General features: G+C 42.3%; 1 protein-coding gene across 3 annotated transcripts in view; it reads left to right on the forward strand.

The window, feature by feature from the left end:
• Window positions 1-13,615, forward strand: part of Psd3 (pleckstrin and Sec7 domain containing 3) — a 536,277-nt gene that overhangs the window by 143,217 nt on the left and 379,445 nt on the right. Inside the window, exon 1 of one of the 3 annotated variants that reach the window (XM_085680349.2) lies at window positions 9,586-9,733. The exons of the other annotated variants lie outside the window; for them this stretch is intronic. Within the exon in view, the coding sequence (XP_085536475.2) occupies window positions 9,713-9,733 (21 nt within the window). The 5' untranslated portion in view covers window positions 9,586-9,712. Of the gene's footprint in view, window positions 1-9,585; window positions 9,734-13,615 lie in introns of those variants that run through there. 3 annotated transcript variants of the gene reach the window in all.

Genomic DNA, 13,615 nt, shown 5'->3' on the forward strand with positions numbered 1-13,615 from the left:
GAGGATGTCTCGGAGATTGTGTTCCAGGTGTGTATTGCTTTTGTTGACTGTCTATTAACCAGAACCAGTAATGGAGCCGCACCTGGATATACAATGCTGGGAAATACAGGCTTCTTTGGTGCCTAGGAGGAAACTGACTTGGTTTGGCAAACACATCAGATTCCTTCAGCCTTGCTTTGCTCTACCAGTGAGTCCATTTCTGACAAGATCAAGAAAAGGGGCCTACAAGGAAAGTTGTTCACCTATCTGCATTTTTCATACCTCAGATCAGAGCTTTCCCTGAAGGCTTTGACACTTACCAAACTAAGTTCTTTCTAATTGAAATGATTGAGAAATGAGGACATGGCACCAGATAGAAACTAAGGAGCTACAGAGGGAGAAGATAATGCAGAAAGGGGAATGATAGACTGTTCCATAGTATGGGGATCACTAGAGGATTGTTTTAAAATCTGGAGACAGTCTTGAATATTGGCTCCATAGTAATTCCTGGGTGCTCACTTTCTGTCTTATTCGGTTTGAACTGCTTTGCAGTTACTTAATTACTTCCACCATTGAATTTAAGATGAAACTTTCTAAGGTACAACCTTAAAAGCTAGAAAAAGAAAAGCAAATTAAATCTAAAGTACGATGGAAACAATTGGGCTAGAAATCAATAAAGTAAGAAACAGAAAAAATAATATCAAAGAATCAAGGAGGGGTCAGAGAGATGGCTCAGTAGTTAAGAGCCCTTACTGCTCTTCCAGGGAACCTGAGTTCAAATCCCAGTACCTACATCTAATGGCTCACAACTAACTGTGACTTCAGCTCCGGGGGATCTGATACCCTTTGTGAGCCTTTTATAGCCCTTGTGAGGACCAACATGCTTGAGATACATACATACATACATACATAGGCACATATGCATACACATATGAATAAATATTTTAAAACAAAAAAGAAAGATCAAGGAAATAAAATACTGGCTCTTTGAAAGATCAATAAATTGATGTGCCTTTGGCCAAACTGATGAAAAAAGAAAACACAAATGGTCAGTATCAATATTACAACATGTCATGAAGACATTAAAACAGTAACAGGTAAATAACATAAAATACTTTGTCTCAGCAATGTAGAGCATGTAGACAGAATGAGAAACTCAAGAAGACACATGTGTAAATATTATGACAAGCCTATCAAAAATGCTTGCCTATTTTTAAGAGGCTCTTTGTATTAGTCCAATACTTAATTTTGTACATTTTGCAAATAATAGTTTGGTGAATTACATTAACTGATTTTTAAGTTCTAGATCAGTTTACATTAATGCGATGAACTCCATTCATTCATGACATAGTATTGATTTGTTTGGCAGCGATAACAAAATAGCACAGATTAAGTGGTTTAAAAAATTAAATTAATTTATTTGTTTATAATCTGGATGCTAAATGTCGAAAATCAAAGTGGGTCTTACTCACGTTATAAACATGAGTTCAATACCCACCTTCATAATTTATTTAATCTCTTTTTTTGTCTGTTTTTTTTCTAAGACAGGGTTTATTTATGTAATGGCCCCAACTGTTCTGGAACTCACTCTGTAGACCAGGCTGACCTCAAACTCAGAGAGATCTTCCTACCTCTGCTTCCTGAATGCTGAAATTGAAGGCATTCATGTCCTTGCCATACCTGGTTCATTTAATCTTAATCAACCCCTTCAATACCTTATTTTCAACTTCACTCATGTTGACTTAGACTTCAACAAGTAGGTATTTTTTCCAAGAGGCTACAGGTACATCCATGATAATTATCCATTTTATATGTCTGGAAATTCGCAATTATTTTCACTACATCACATTTTGTATTAGATATTGGTCTATAGTTCTTTTAATTTATTCATCTGGTTGGGTATCAAAGAAGTGCTGACCTTACAAAATAATTTGGGAAATATTTTTCCATTTACTTTAGAATTAGAATTATTATTACCTGTAATGCTATCCAGGCATGTGGTTTTCTTACAAGTATTTTTAATCAGAAATTCATTTTCTTTAAAAAATGTATATACACATATACATACCTACATATACACATGTCTAAACATACGCATCGTTTGTGGATAGTAGTCACCAAATGTTATCTCTTTAGAGGTACTGAAACCAAAGGAATTATTAAACAAATATTACGCTATTGTCCAAAATAAGGGGAGAGAATTCATTCATTGTTCACGGACTTTTGTTGAATAACTCCCATGTTCTATATTCTAGACAAAATGGTCAATGCTAGAGACTTTTGAAAAAAGTAAATCAGTTATGTGTGGCATGGTCCTCGGACTGCCCACACCTCACAGTACACAGTATGTTCAGGCGAGGTGATGGTGGCATGGTACTCGGGCTGCCCACACCTCACAGTACACAGTATGTTCAAACTTCAGATGCATCAAATCTCTGCCTTTCTAAGTTTTGTTTCTTAGGATTTATTGAAAGAGAGAGAAAGAAGAAAAGATTTATTTATGGATGTTTTGCCTGCATGTATATATAGTCACATGGGCTTGGAGGCCAAGAGAGGGTGTTAGATCCCCTGGATCTGGATGCAGATGGCCGTGAGCTAACATGTGGGTACTGGAAATTGAGCCTCGGTCTTCTGGGAGTGCAGCAAGCTCTCTTAGCTGCTGAGTCATCTTCCAGCTTCCCCTTTCTTTAATTAAATATTTTTATTTGTGTATGCTTCTCTCTGTCTCCCTCCTGACACCATTCTGTCTCTGTCTCTCTCTGTCTCCCCCCACTGTGTGTGAGTGTGTGTGTGTGTGTGTGTGTGTTTGTGTGTGTGTGTATACATGTGCATGTGTGTCTGTGTTGTCATGGAAGTTAGAGAACTTTCAGGAATTGGTTTTCACTTTGCAGCACCTTGGTCACCTGATCTATCTCGATTGCCACTATTTTAAGGGCAATCTGAGACCAATTTCTAGTCCTTTCTCCCTTCCCTCAAGGTCAGTGGGTGGTTTGAGCTGAAGGTTCCAACCCTTTAATCAGGAGGTCCTCTAGGGGACCAGTCTCAGCCTGAAGTGGTCTGGGGGACCCACTTTGATGCCGGTCATCAGCATTAGTTTAAGTAGAATTAAAGGGACTCCTTTCAGAATAACAAGGCACCTACCCCTTTCACTCAGAAATTCCCTCAGGTTTTATGAGCCTTATACCAGGAGCCAGGACAGAGGCCATATGTATCTTATGATGGCTGGAACCTCTGTTCCCTGATGCAGCCTTCACCGTGCCAACTTCTTGGAAACATTTCAAGGGATTTTATAATTTGAATATCCACTGGAATAAATAATTCCCGTAGTTCATTTCTACCTTGGGGAAAATGTTGAAGTAAAATATTGATCTTAGTAAAAATATGTTTTTCTATGGAATCCCCCTTGCATACCAGTGTTACTTTTGAAACCAGAGTTCTTCATTCTTGGAACAGTTCTGGAAAAGTGGGCTACGGCTGGAGGGAAACAGGGACTTTTCCCCCAAATGTTTTCAGGAACTGGTTGATGGCGAAACATTTTCTGGTAGAATGGAAGGATATGGGTGAAAGAAGAAAAAAGTAACTGTAATTATGCACCTGTATTAATATTTGCTTCTTGTTTTTAAGGTTGATATGTAGTACTGATAGACTTTAATGTACTATGGGGTTACCTCCGAATAGGTCAGTTTCAACTTGAGACTATCCGTGCTCAGCTACGTCCATTGGTCTATGCCTGTAGTCCCAGGTACTGGAGAGGCTGAGGCAGGAGGATCACTTCTGTCCATCAATTAGAGATCAGCCCGGATAATAGTGAGACTCTGTTTTAACAATAACAACAAAATGTTAAGTAATGTAAAAATACATTGACTACACCATGCCTCCCAAACTGCTTAGTAACTCAGTATAGTGTGCATGTCATTTAATAACTTATTTGTTTGTTTTGCGACATTTTCCTTTAGCTATGGCTGGTCTCGAACCCCTGTCCTCTGACCTCCAGCTGGAGACCGTAGTGTACCAACAATTTTACAGTTTAGGACAATACACAATGTGATCTTATGCAATGTTAAGATCAAACTTCTGCCTGCCATTTATTCATTGCCTTTCTCTGGGCCACGCTCTGTGAGACGAAGTGTCTAATAGACAGAACTGAAGGAAATGGTCCTGGTCTGCTCTGTCTAAATAGCATAGCCATTAACTACCTGCGGCTATAGCTCGTGGGAAATGTGCTTTAGAGACAGAAAAACTGAATTTTTAAACTTAATTTTCTTCTAATTCATTGAAATGTAAAGGACCACATTGTAGCTAGTGAACTGGACATCACAGGTGAGTTGAGTAGGCGAAATGAATACCCAGTACTCACAATGTGGGTGTGATAGATTGGGCCAAATGCAGAGGTATGGTTATTTTTTCTCAGTGAGATATGGTTGCTGAGAACCAGTCTTTTAGAACCATCACCTTTAAATATAGGACCACAATTTGAACATTTTTTAAATGGATTCTCGTTCCCACTCTGACTTAAGTCAGGACTACCTCCCACTTGGATTGCTTCAATAGTGTACTAATTCACCTCCCTGCTTCCAGTGCACCTACAGGGGGATCCTAGGAGAAAAAAAGGTCGTACTGTTTTTTGTTTTTTTGTTTTTTTTTTGCATGAAATCTTCCAGGGGAAATCCAAAGCCTAGATTGGTACAACAGCAGATAAGATCCCTCCTGTCATCCCTACTCCTTAGGCCTTGCTTAGCCCTAGGCATGCTGAGAGGTTTGCTGTGCTGCGCACACACCAGCAAAGACCTTAGAACTCAGCATTTAGTTATTCATATATTTGCATGGTTTTCATACTGTTCCTGCTTTATGTTTTTATTCAAATTTCATCTGCTTAATAAAATCTTCCCTGAAAACTCCTTGCACCTACCTACTCAAATTGCAATATGAAATATTTCCACACTATCCCAGAATAGAATATAGTAAAGGTTTATTTGTAAGGGGTAAACTCACAGTCCTCTGCCTGCGCTGGGAACCGGCACTGAATCCAGCAGTCAAGGGCCTCCTGCACACCCCTACATCTGCATTTATATTACACGAGACCATGCCCAAAGTAGGCTAGCATCCCAAAGGCCATTGACTGAAGGAGTTCCCACAGCATACTCACTGTCCCAGACCCCAAACTCCTTACGCTTTGTATGTGTGTAATTTTCTCCCAAAGACAGCGTTATGTAGCTTCCTATATGCTTACCTACCTTACTTATTTTCTGTTTCCTCAACCTCCTAGACTGTAAGTAAGCTTCTTGAGGGAAGAGATATTTTGTGTACTGCTCTAGTTAGGTAAGTGTACCTAGCACATAATACATGTTCAATAAATGTCACATGAATGCGTGAAAGAATAGCAATCCATATAAAGGATAATAAAATAATGGAGGCTAGATGTGTTAGTGCACGCCTGTGATCCTACACTCACCATGTGAAGCAAGAAATCACAAGTTTGAGACAACTGAGTATGTAACAAGGGTATGCCTTAAACAAAGTATGCATATTTTTCTGCTTTTTTTTAAAACCACACTTAGCCTAAATTATTTGGGTCATAGAGGAAGGCTGAGTTGAGTACTCTTGTCATTTCAGACCACCCATGGATCTAACACTTCTAAATTCCAGAAGGCAGGCAATCTCTCCTCTCCCCTCATTGTTTCCCATTTCTTCATTCACCTGAGCACACTAACCACAGTTTCGGACTTTCTTTGTCATTTCTCATTGCTCTTATCCATCCAGCGTTCCGTCCACATTCAGTGTATTTGAGGCGAATTTGGCTCGGACGTGTCCTTTCGGTATCATTTTGGACTCTTGAAATCAAGCAAAAGACAATTTCAGGTAGTGTTGAATCGTTCCCCTGTGAGTAGTGAAAAGCTTCGTGTCAACAACTGCTTGTTGAAGCACCATTATGGGCAGGTACAGGATCAGGAGGTAGAAGCAGGACAGCCACGGAAATCTCTGTGAACTCTTCATATGCGGTTGGTGTGTGATTGTGAAGTATTCCATCTATGTGCTGAAGCATGCGCAGGAGGTCTTCCAATGCTGGAGACCAATGTTTTATGCAGTTAGCAACAAACTCCTCTTTCGTTAAATCTGTTTTCTAAAAGTTGGGTTGTTGAATAATCCAAAATAAATAAACAAAATAAAGAAGACTGAACCATAGATCACAGCGAGCAAACATTTAAATGGCTTACATTTTCAACACAAAGTGATTCACAATTATGAAATATCAAAACTTGTAACAGAGAAAATTAGAATAAACCAATGAGTTGTGCCTAAACCCTGGGGTTCAAATGTTGCACGCGACCTTTCCCACTTGGTTTCTGCTGCGCATTCCTTTCTGTTCCTAAACAGGCCAGTTAGTTATTTCGGCTTTCACCTGGGTTAAGGAACTTGCCTTGTGACTCCTGGAGAGAGAAAATATTGATAGACCTGGCCATTCATGTGCTAAGGTTTCATACTCGCTTGGTTTAAGAGTGTTTTGTCTAGTCTTAGGTTAACATCCTCTAATTCTAATCTGAACACATCACTTGATTGCATTTATATGTATTTTTCTTTGAGGTTAAATCTCTTCAGGACTAAAGTTGGTATTTTGATTACTATGCCATCACCCAAGAAGGATATTTGCATACTCCTAGACAGTCCCCTCATTCCTCATTAGAAGCGAACATCACCATTAATCACTGCATATGAAAACTTTGAAATCCTGTGAAAGAAATTTGATAGTTTTTCCAACATCTGTTATCATAAGTATACATATTATTCTAAATAATTGACACGAAGATAGAATTTCCCTAAAAGTCAAATAAATGATAATAATGTAGGTGTAGGTAATAGGATTCCTTTGGGGACAATAAAATATTCTAAAATTAGCCATGGTGATGCTTGCACGTTTCTGCTAATAAACTAAAAATTACTGCATTGTGAGTTTTAAATGGGTCAGTTTTGTGGCATATAAATTAGGTCTCAATGAAGCTATTAAAAATTATTCTAAAGTGGAAACCAAGAGTATGCAGTCACCTGGGTGCAGGGGCACACACCTTTATTCATAGCATTCGAGGGGCAGAGGCAGAGGGAATTTTATGAGTTTGAGACCTGGTCTACATAGTGAGTTCTAGGACAGCTTGAACTAGACAGTGAGACCCTATCTCAAAAAAAAAGGTTCCAAAAATGTATGCCAAAACTTATGGGAAAATATATTATTGAAGTATTTTAGAAAGTTTGTTAATAGAGGTAGTTGATAAAAAATATTGGTGACTTTTCTGGATTTAGTAGCCTTGTGGAATTTGTCAATTTTTGGAAATTTATATTGATATTTTTTTCAATCTAACAATTACTTACTTCTGTATCAAGAACATGTAGTTTGGATTAGATAATAATGTTCTAATATTACATGACACAACTTTACCCTTTCCATGTCTTCTTTTGATTTCTGGTACTGTATGTCTTCCTTGCAATCTTTTCTCTTTCCTTCCATACCACACATACCAGGGCTCATAGTCCAAGTTAACAGACACATGCTGTATTGAGTAATCATACACTAATCCATGCTTTCGGGGGTCACTGCTGCATGCATTTGGGGGTCACTGCTGCTTAACTGGCTCTTCTTTGGGGGTGATACACAGGGATGCTGTAGATTGGAACCAGGGCATTCTCTGTATTAAGTAAATAACTGAGAATACTCTAGCTAGCCCTTCTTCCTGTGTTTACCGAGGTGAATTCTTAGGCATTGAACTGTAATTCTTTGAACTGGGTTCCTGGGTTCTCTGGGGGACTAGTCCTAGGTTCCTTAACTAATAAGCTTATATAAATCGAGGTCCACCTTTCAACCTATATAACTTTTTTTTTAAAAAAAAGTTCTGTCATGGGGCTGGAGCGATGGCTTGGTGGTTAAGAGCTTTGCCTGCTCTCCCAAAGGTCCTGAGTTCAATTCCCAGCAACCATATGGTGGCGCACAGCCATCTGTAATGAGTCTTGGTACCCTCTTCTGGCCTGCACTGTATACATAATAAATAAATAAATAAATATTTAAAAACAAACAAACAATCAAAAAAGTTCTGTCATAATTTATGGGTCATGGGTTATTTTTCCAGGCAAAGGCCACAAGGTCAGTGGCCCTGTTCTAGGGTAGCAACTATATTTTGCCTCAAGTCTTACTCATGATTCTTATCACACAGTTGTCAGTCTGGGAGAATCGAGAAGGCAGAAACTTAGAACATGGTCACAGATACTATATCTGCGAGGCTTTTTTTTATGTAAGGGTGAAGGGCAGATCCACAGGTGAGAAATAGCCCATTAATTGGGGTTCTTCACAACCCCCATAAACTTGTCCATGCTCCCGGTCTGGCAAGGGGAAACCTGGACAACAGCTGGCTTTCAGAAGTTGGAATGAATTTACTTCCCGGTATACTTTGGTATCATTTGTATCATTTTGGTTTCGGTATCATTTTGGTTTCGTTGGTGGGTACCATAGCTGACTTTGATAGCCAGAGATGGGTCAGTCAAGAAAAGTAGGTGATGCACACAGCTTTCCTGCTCAGTCGGTGTCCAGATAGCAGCCAAGCGTAGAGGTGGCCCAGACTGACCTGGTAGCCTGGATCCATGGGCCACCAGGAAATCTGATGCTTACCTTTTACTTCCCTCTCTTTGGTCATCTTCTACTGGTCACATGAATAAGGCAATAGAGCTGCAAGAGAATTACAGGACCACTCTTCAGGGCCTTCAGGTGTGTAGATCCCAGTTTACAGAGACTAACCTTCCTTAGACTGGATTTGCTAGTCCTCCCTTCTTGACCTTTGTGTTTGATAGTTGTGTTAACCAAGAACCAGAGTAAGAATTAGCACAAGATAAAGTTGTTAGTTGAGACGTGGCCACCGGCCTCATAGATTTTACCTGGAAAAATAGCCACCAACTCCTACATATATTCATAACTCATAGATAGAAATATAAGTCATCAAAGGGGGTGGATTTAAGGTCTTCATCTCCAGTGAGGGAGTTTTTCCAGCCCTTGTTTCTGCTGCAAGGGTCAAATAGGCAGGAGTGGGGCAGAAGTGCCCACTGGACGAGGTACTTCTGACAAAGTCAGTGAAGTGACATTTCATTGTGGGATAGTCCCAGTGGCAGGCTTGCAGTGTGGACCAGAGAGCCTCTCACAGGGTGAGACCGATTTCCATGAGAAATGGGCCTTGACAGTTGGTCCCAGGGACTAGTGTCTCGGGATGGGACCCTCCCAGGCCACGGACTGAAGACTCTGGCCGCGGAGCTCCCAACAGCAGGCGCGGCGACCCCGAGGAGACGCGGGCGCGCGCGCGCGCACTCGCGCTCGGGCCCAGGTGGGACGGCCCGCGCGCGCCTCGCCTCCCTCGGCGCCCCGGGAGAGGAAACGCCCGCGAACGCGCCGCTCACTTTCCTCAGGCTGAGAAAAGTGTTGCGGAAGGAGACAAAGCAACAGGCAGCCGAGGGCTGCAGGACGCCGCCCCGCCGCCCGGCGTCGCCTCCGCCGCCTCCGCCTTGACGTTGCTGGGGGCCGGCCCGGGTGCCCGGCCGCCTCGGGCTCCACCGCTCAGGCCGGGTGCGCGCGGCCGCCGCCGGCCGTCCCGGGGCGCGCAACAAAGAGGCCGCCGCACTCGCGCGCCCGCTCGCCCGCTCGTCCGCCGCAGCCCGGGTCGCCCGCAGCCCCGCGGCCCCGAGCCCCGCGCGCGGGCGATGGAAGATGGAAGGAAGAAACGCTGCGGTGAGCTCGCCCGCCGTGTGACCCGGGCTAGGGGAAGGGTGTGTGCAGTCTGTCACCGTGTCCGTACCTGATCCGGGCTTGCCTTTGCCTTGTCGTTTGCTCTGCCCCATCGGGATCCCTGGGCCACTTCACTTTGTGCTCTGATAACTATTTCTCTTTTCCTCCCCTCCCCGCCCCCTCCGTTTTCTTTCTTTGTGTTTTGTTGGGGAACCCAAGAGGGCCAACTTTTTGTTGTTAAGGTTTCGTGGTTTTTAATTCAGCCCTCTCCGCCTTGTAAAGCTCATCTGGGGAGAAGAAACCTGGACGCGCCGTCTTGCTAATGATCTGAAGAGGGAGGCGTTACAGAGCACCGAAGGTGCTCCTGCTAGCCTGCCAGGTCAGCTCCCAGATTGAGTGACTATCATGTTTCTCTGTCAGGAAGAAAAGAGAAAACCCTCGCACGGAGAGAGCAAACAGACGGGGAGATTATCCCGTGGAACATCCCCACTAGCTTTTTAAAGACATTTGAGTGACTCTCTTTTACATGCTTTTGACTCTCACCATAGATGTCCTGGCAACTAATATGATGAAAAAAAAAATTGTTTTTTTAAAAAAAACAGGCTAGTAGAGATTACGAGGCAGAGTTTACTATGCCGTTCCCCCTCAGTACTGAGTGTTTACTTTTGCCACTGTTCTGGATGTAGTAGGATGTTAAACACCACCAGGCAGGAGATATAATGGGCGTTAGGGTTGCATTTTCCAGACTCAGACCCTCCCGAAAGTGGGATCCAGGATTTCCGCCGCAGAGATTTTCTTGAGTGGGTCCAGGTGCAGGTAGAGGGAGGCGGGAGGTCTGGAGAAATCACTGTGAGTGGGATTTTGGCAATACATAGTGCAATTCATTATCTGCAGTCGAGTATGCAGAGAGGACCTTGCCAAGCCCAATGGCCATGAATAAGAATTGTGCTCTCTAGGAGCCAGCTTTCTGTCGGGAGAGGCAAGTGCGTTCTGCACAGGATCCAGAGAAAGCAAGGAGTCTGTCTGCCGTACAGATCTGGAAGTCCCAGAAGAAGCCCTGGCCCTTGAAGGCGTGGGGTTGGTTGGCTTTTGTTAAGGTGTAGGGAGATGTTCCTTGAATACACTTTCTGCTCTCTCCCAGTAAGTGAATGCTTTTGCAGCCTTGCTCAGAGCCTTTCCACATTCCCTGTTAGAAGTTCTGGAGTCTTTTGTCAGCTGTTATTCATAGACCAAGTCACCAGTGTTACAATGGGTTAATCTGGGTCTTGGTTAAGAGGCACAGAGGTGAAGCTGTGAACATCAAGATGTGTATGCACCGCCTTTTTTTTTTTTGAGGATTATGGGGACAATGTCCTTTGGCAATTATGAAAAGATGGTGGTTTTAGGTTTGGGTTGGATTAAGAGGTGAGTAATACATGCTGATCTTTCTGTTTTGTCTGCAATATATTCAGACTTGATTGAGCTTTAGGCTGGCACAAAAGGAAACTGTAATCAAAGCCTGTGCTTTAGTGTGGAGATATGATTATGGAAGGTTGGGGAGGAGTCAGGTCTAACCTGGGTTACATGTGCTGCAAGTGTTCTCCACCATCTTCTTCCAGGACCTTGAACGGCTTTCTTCCTCGGTTTTTTATTTTTATTTTTTTAAGTAGTGCTAAGTATTGATCCCAGAGGCTGATGTGTGCTATGCCAGTGCTTAGCTCTTTCCTCCACACCTCCTGAGTTCTCTTGAGTTAAACCAACCTTGGTTTATTTAGGAGAGTATTAATGAACTTCTCTAGATGTCATAGCAGGACGCTGATGCATTTCATACAGGATCCTGATGCCGTTCTCTAGAGCATTGGTGCTCCGTCTCGACAGCCTTGTGTCTGTGGCATTGTTTGTATGTTCAGAAACGAAATGGTGCTGTTTCCCTTAGTACCGTTCTGTGTTTCCGAGTTATCTTCTAAAGCTCTGTTTGTAGTGACTGTTCGAGTTTACAGGGGAGAAGAGGCTAATTTGAAGTGTTTAGCTGACAAGTTATTCTAAAATCCAAATTGCCATGCCTTGTTGGGAAATGAGGTGTAACTCCGAACATTAATAATGAGTCTTTGCTTATGCTATCTTATTTATACAAAAATAGCACATGTCCTTGCAATACTTGTTTGCCCTACCAAAAGAACGAAGTTTTTCTGTGCCCAGAAGGTCAACAAACTGGAATCCAGTTGGTGTTGCCAAATGGACAAGGACTTTGTTGGAACTCCAGGGCACAGGAGTGGTGGTGGATAATTCTCTTTAGACAACACCCGTGATATAAGGAAGCCCCAGCTATTCTCTCCTCCCATGGCAGAGTCACACTCGGGCCAGGGCTGCCTTTTCCCCCTTTTATTTAATTATGGCAAACAGTGATCTTGTGTGAAATACTCCCCACTTTTGATCCTGGACCAGTGAGCTACATCAATTGTCCTTGCTTATGAGCTCTCTTTAGTGGTTGTTTGTGGAGTTCAGGATCCGAAGTGAGTGGTAGCATCCCATCTCTACCTGAGGCTGGGCACTTTTCTTTTTGTATATTTATTTATGTGGCTGTGCTGTGAGTTTCTGTATGTGCATATGTTATATTAACGTATACTGTGAGTTTGTGTATGTGCATATGTTGTATCTACATGTGCTGTGAGTTTGTGTATGTGCATATGTTGTGTTAACATATACTGTGAGTTTCTGTATGTGCATATGTTGTATCTACATGTGCTCTGAGTTTGCGTATGTTCATATGTTGTATTTACGTGTGCTGTGAGTTTCTGTATGTGCATATGTTGTATCTACATGTGCTGTGAGTTTGCATATGTTCATATGTTGTATTTACGTGTGCTGTGAGTTTGTGTATATGCACACATACTTACGTGTGCTGTGAGTCTGTGTATACGCACATATTGTATTTACGTGTGCTGTAAGTTTATGTATATTCATGCATGTATATGCGCATACATGTGGAGGCCAGAGGACATCAGGTGTTGTTCCTTAGGAGTGATCCACTTCTGATGCAGTCTCTTATTGGTTGGGAGTTTGTTATCTAGGTCAGCTGCTTAGTGGGATTCCTCTCTTCACTTCCCCAGTGCTGGGATTACATATGTGTGCCCCTGCATCTGGCTTTCATAAGTGGGTTTTAGGGTGCAAACTCAAGTCCCGTGTGTTTGTAAAGTGTCTTATAGTGCTAACTATTTTCACTTATTCACTGACTATATTACACGTATTTTCATGCGGGGCACCCTGAGAAGCAGCCGTGCCTTTTAGACAGCAGGCCCTAGCTTCTAGAAAACGCAGTCTTTGCAGTAAAGGACAATGAAGTGCCACAGTCACAGCTAACATTATTTTGAGTTCTGCCATGCATATCTCCTGTCCCTGCGATAGCCGTGAAGTCACTGCTCTCATCATCTCCGTCTTTGAAGTTCTGAGAAATTTAGTTGCTCAGGATCCCACAGCTAATAAAGTTACAAAGCAAATATTCAAACTCAAGTCGTCTCATTTGTTAATCCCCCTTTCCTGTGTCCTCAGCTCTAGCACTGTGTGCTGCAGAAATTGAGGTTTCAGATCTAAAAGGTGATGGATCCATCATCAGCATCATTTGAAAGATTTATTGGCTTAAACAGCAGCACTAGTATTATGTGGCTCACGAAATTTAAAAAAAATGTATCATTTCTTATCCAGAGCACATTAAAGAGTTCCTTATAGTCATAAATAATTGAAATAAAAAGTGAATCATATTAACAATTTCAAGTTGAATGCAAGCCCCGCTTATTTTAATTTCTAATTATAACACCTCAGAGAAGAAGTGTCTAGCGGTTTCTGCCCCAGTGGTGTTGACATAGAAACGACTGCTTTTCCCTGTTGTTTCTTCCTGGGCCTGGAGCT

This window comes from Myodes glareolus, chromosome 23 (genome assembly GCF_982192425.1).
Source record: "Myodes glareolus chromosome 23, mMyoGla1.1, whole genome shotgun sequence".
Classification (NCBI taxonomy): Eukaryota; Metazoa; Chordata; class Mammalia; order Rodentia; family Cricetidae; genus Myodes; species Myodes glareolus.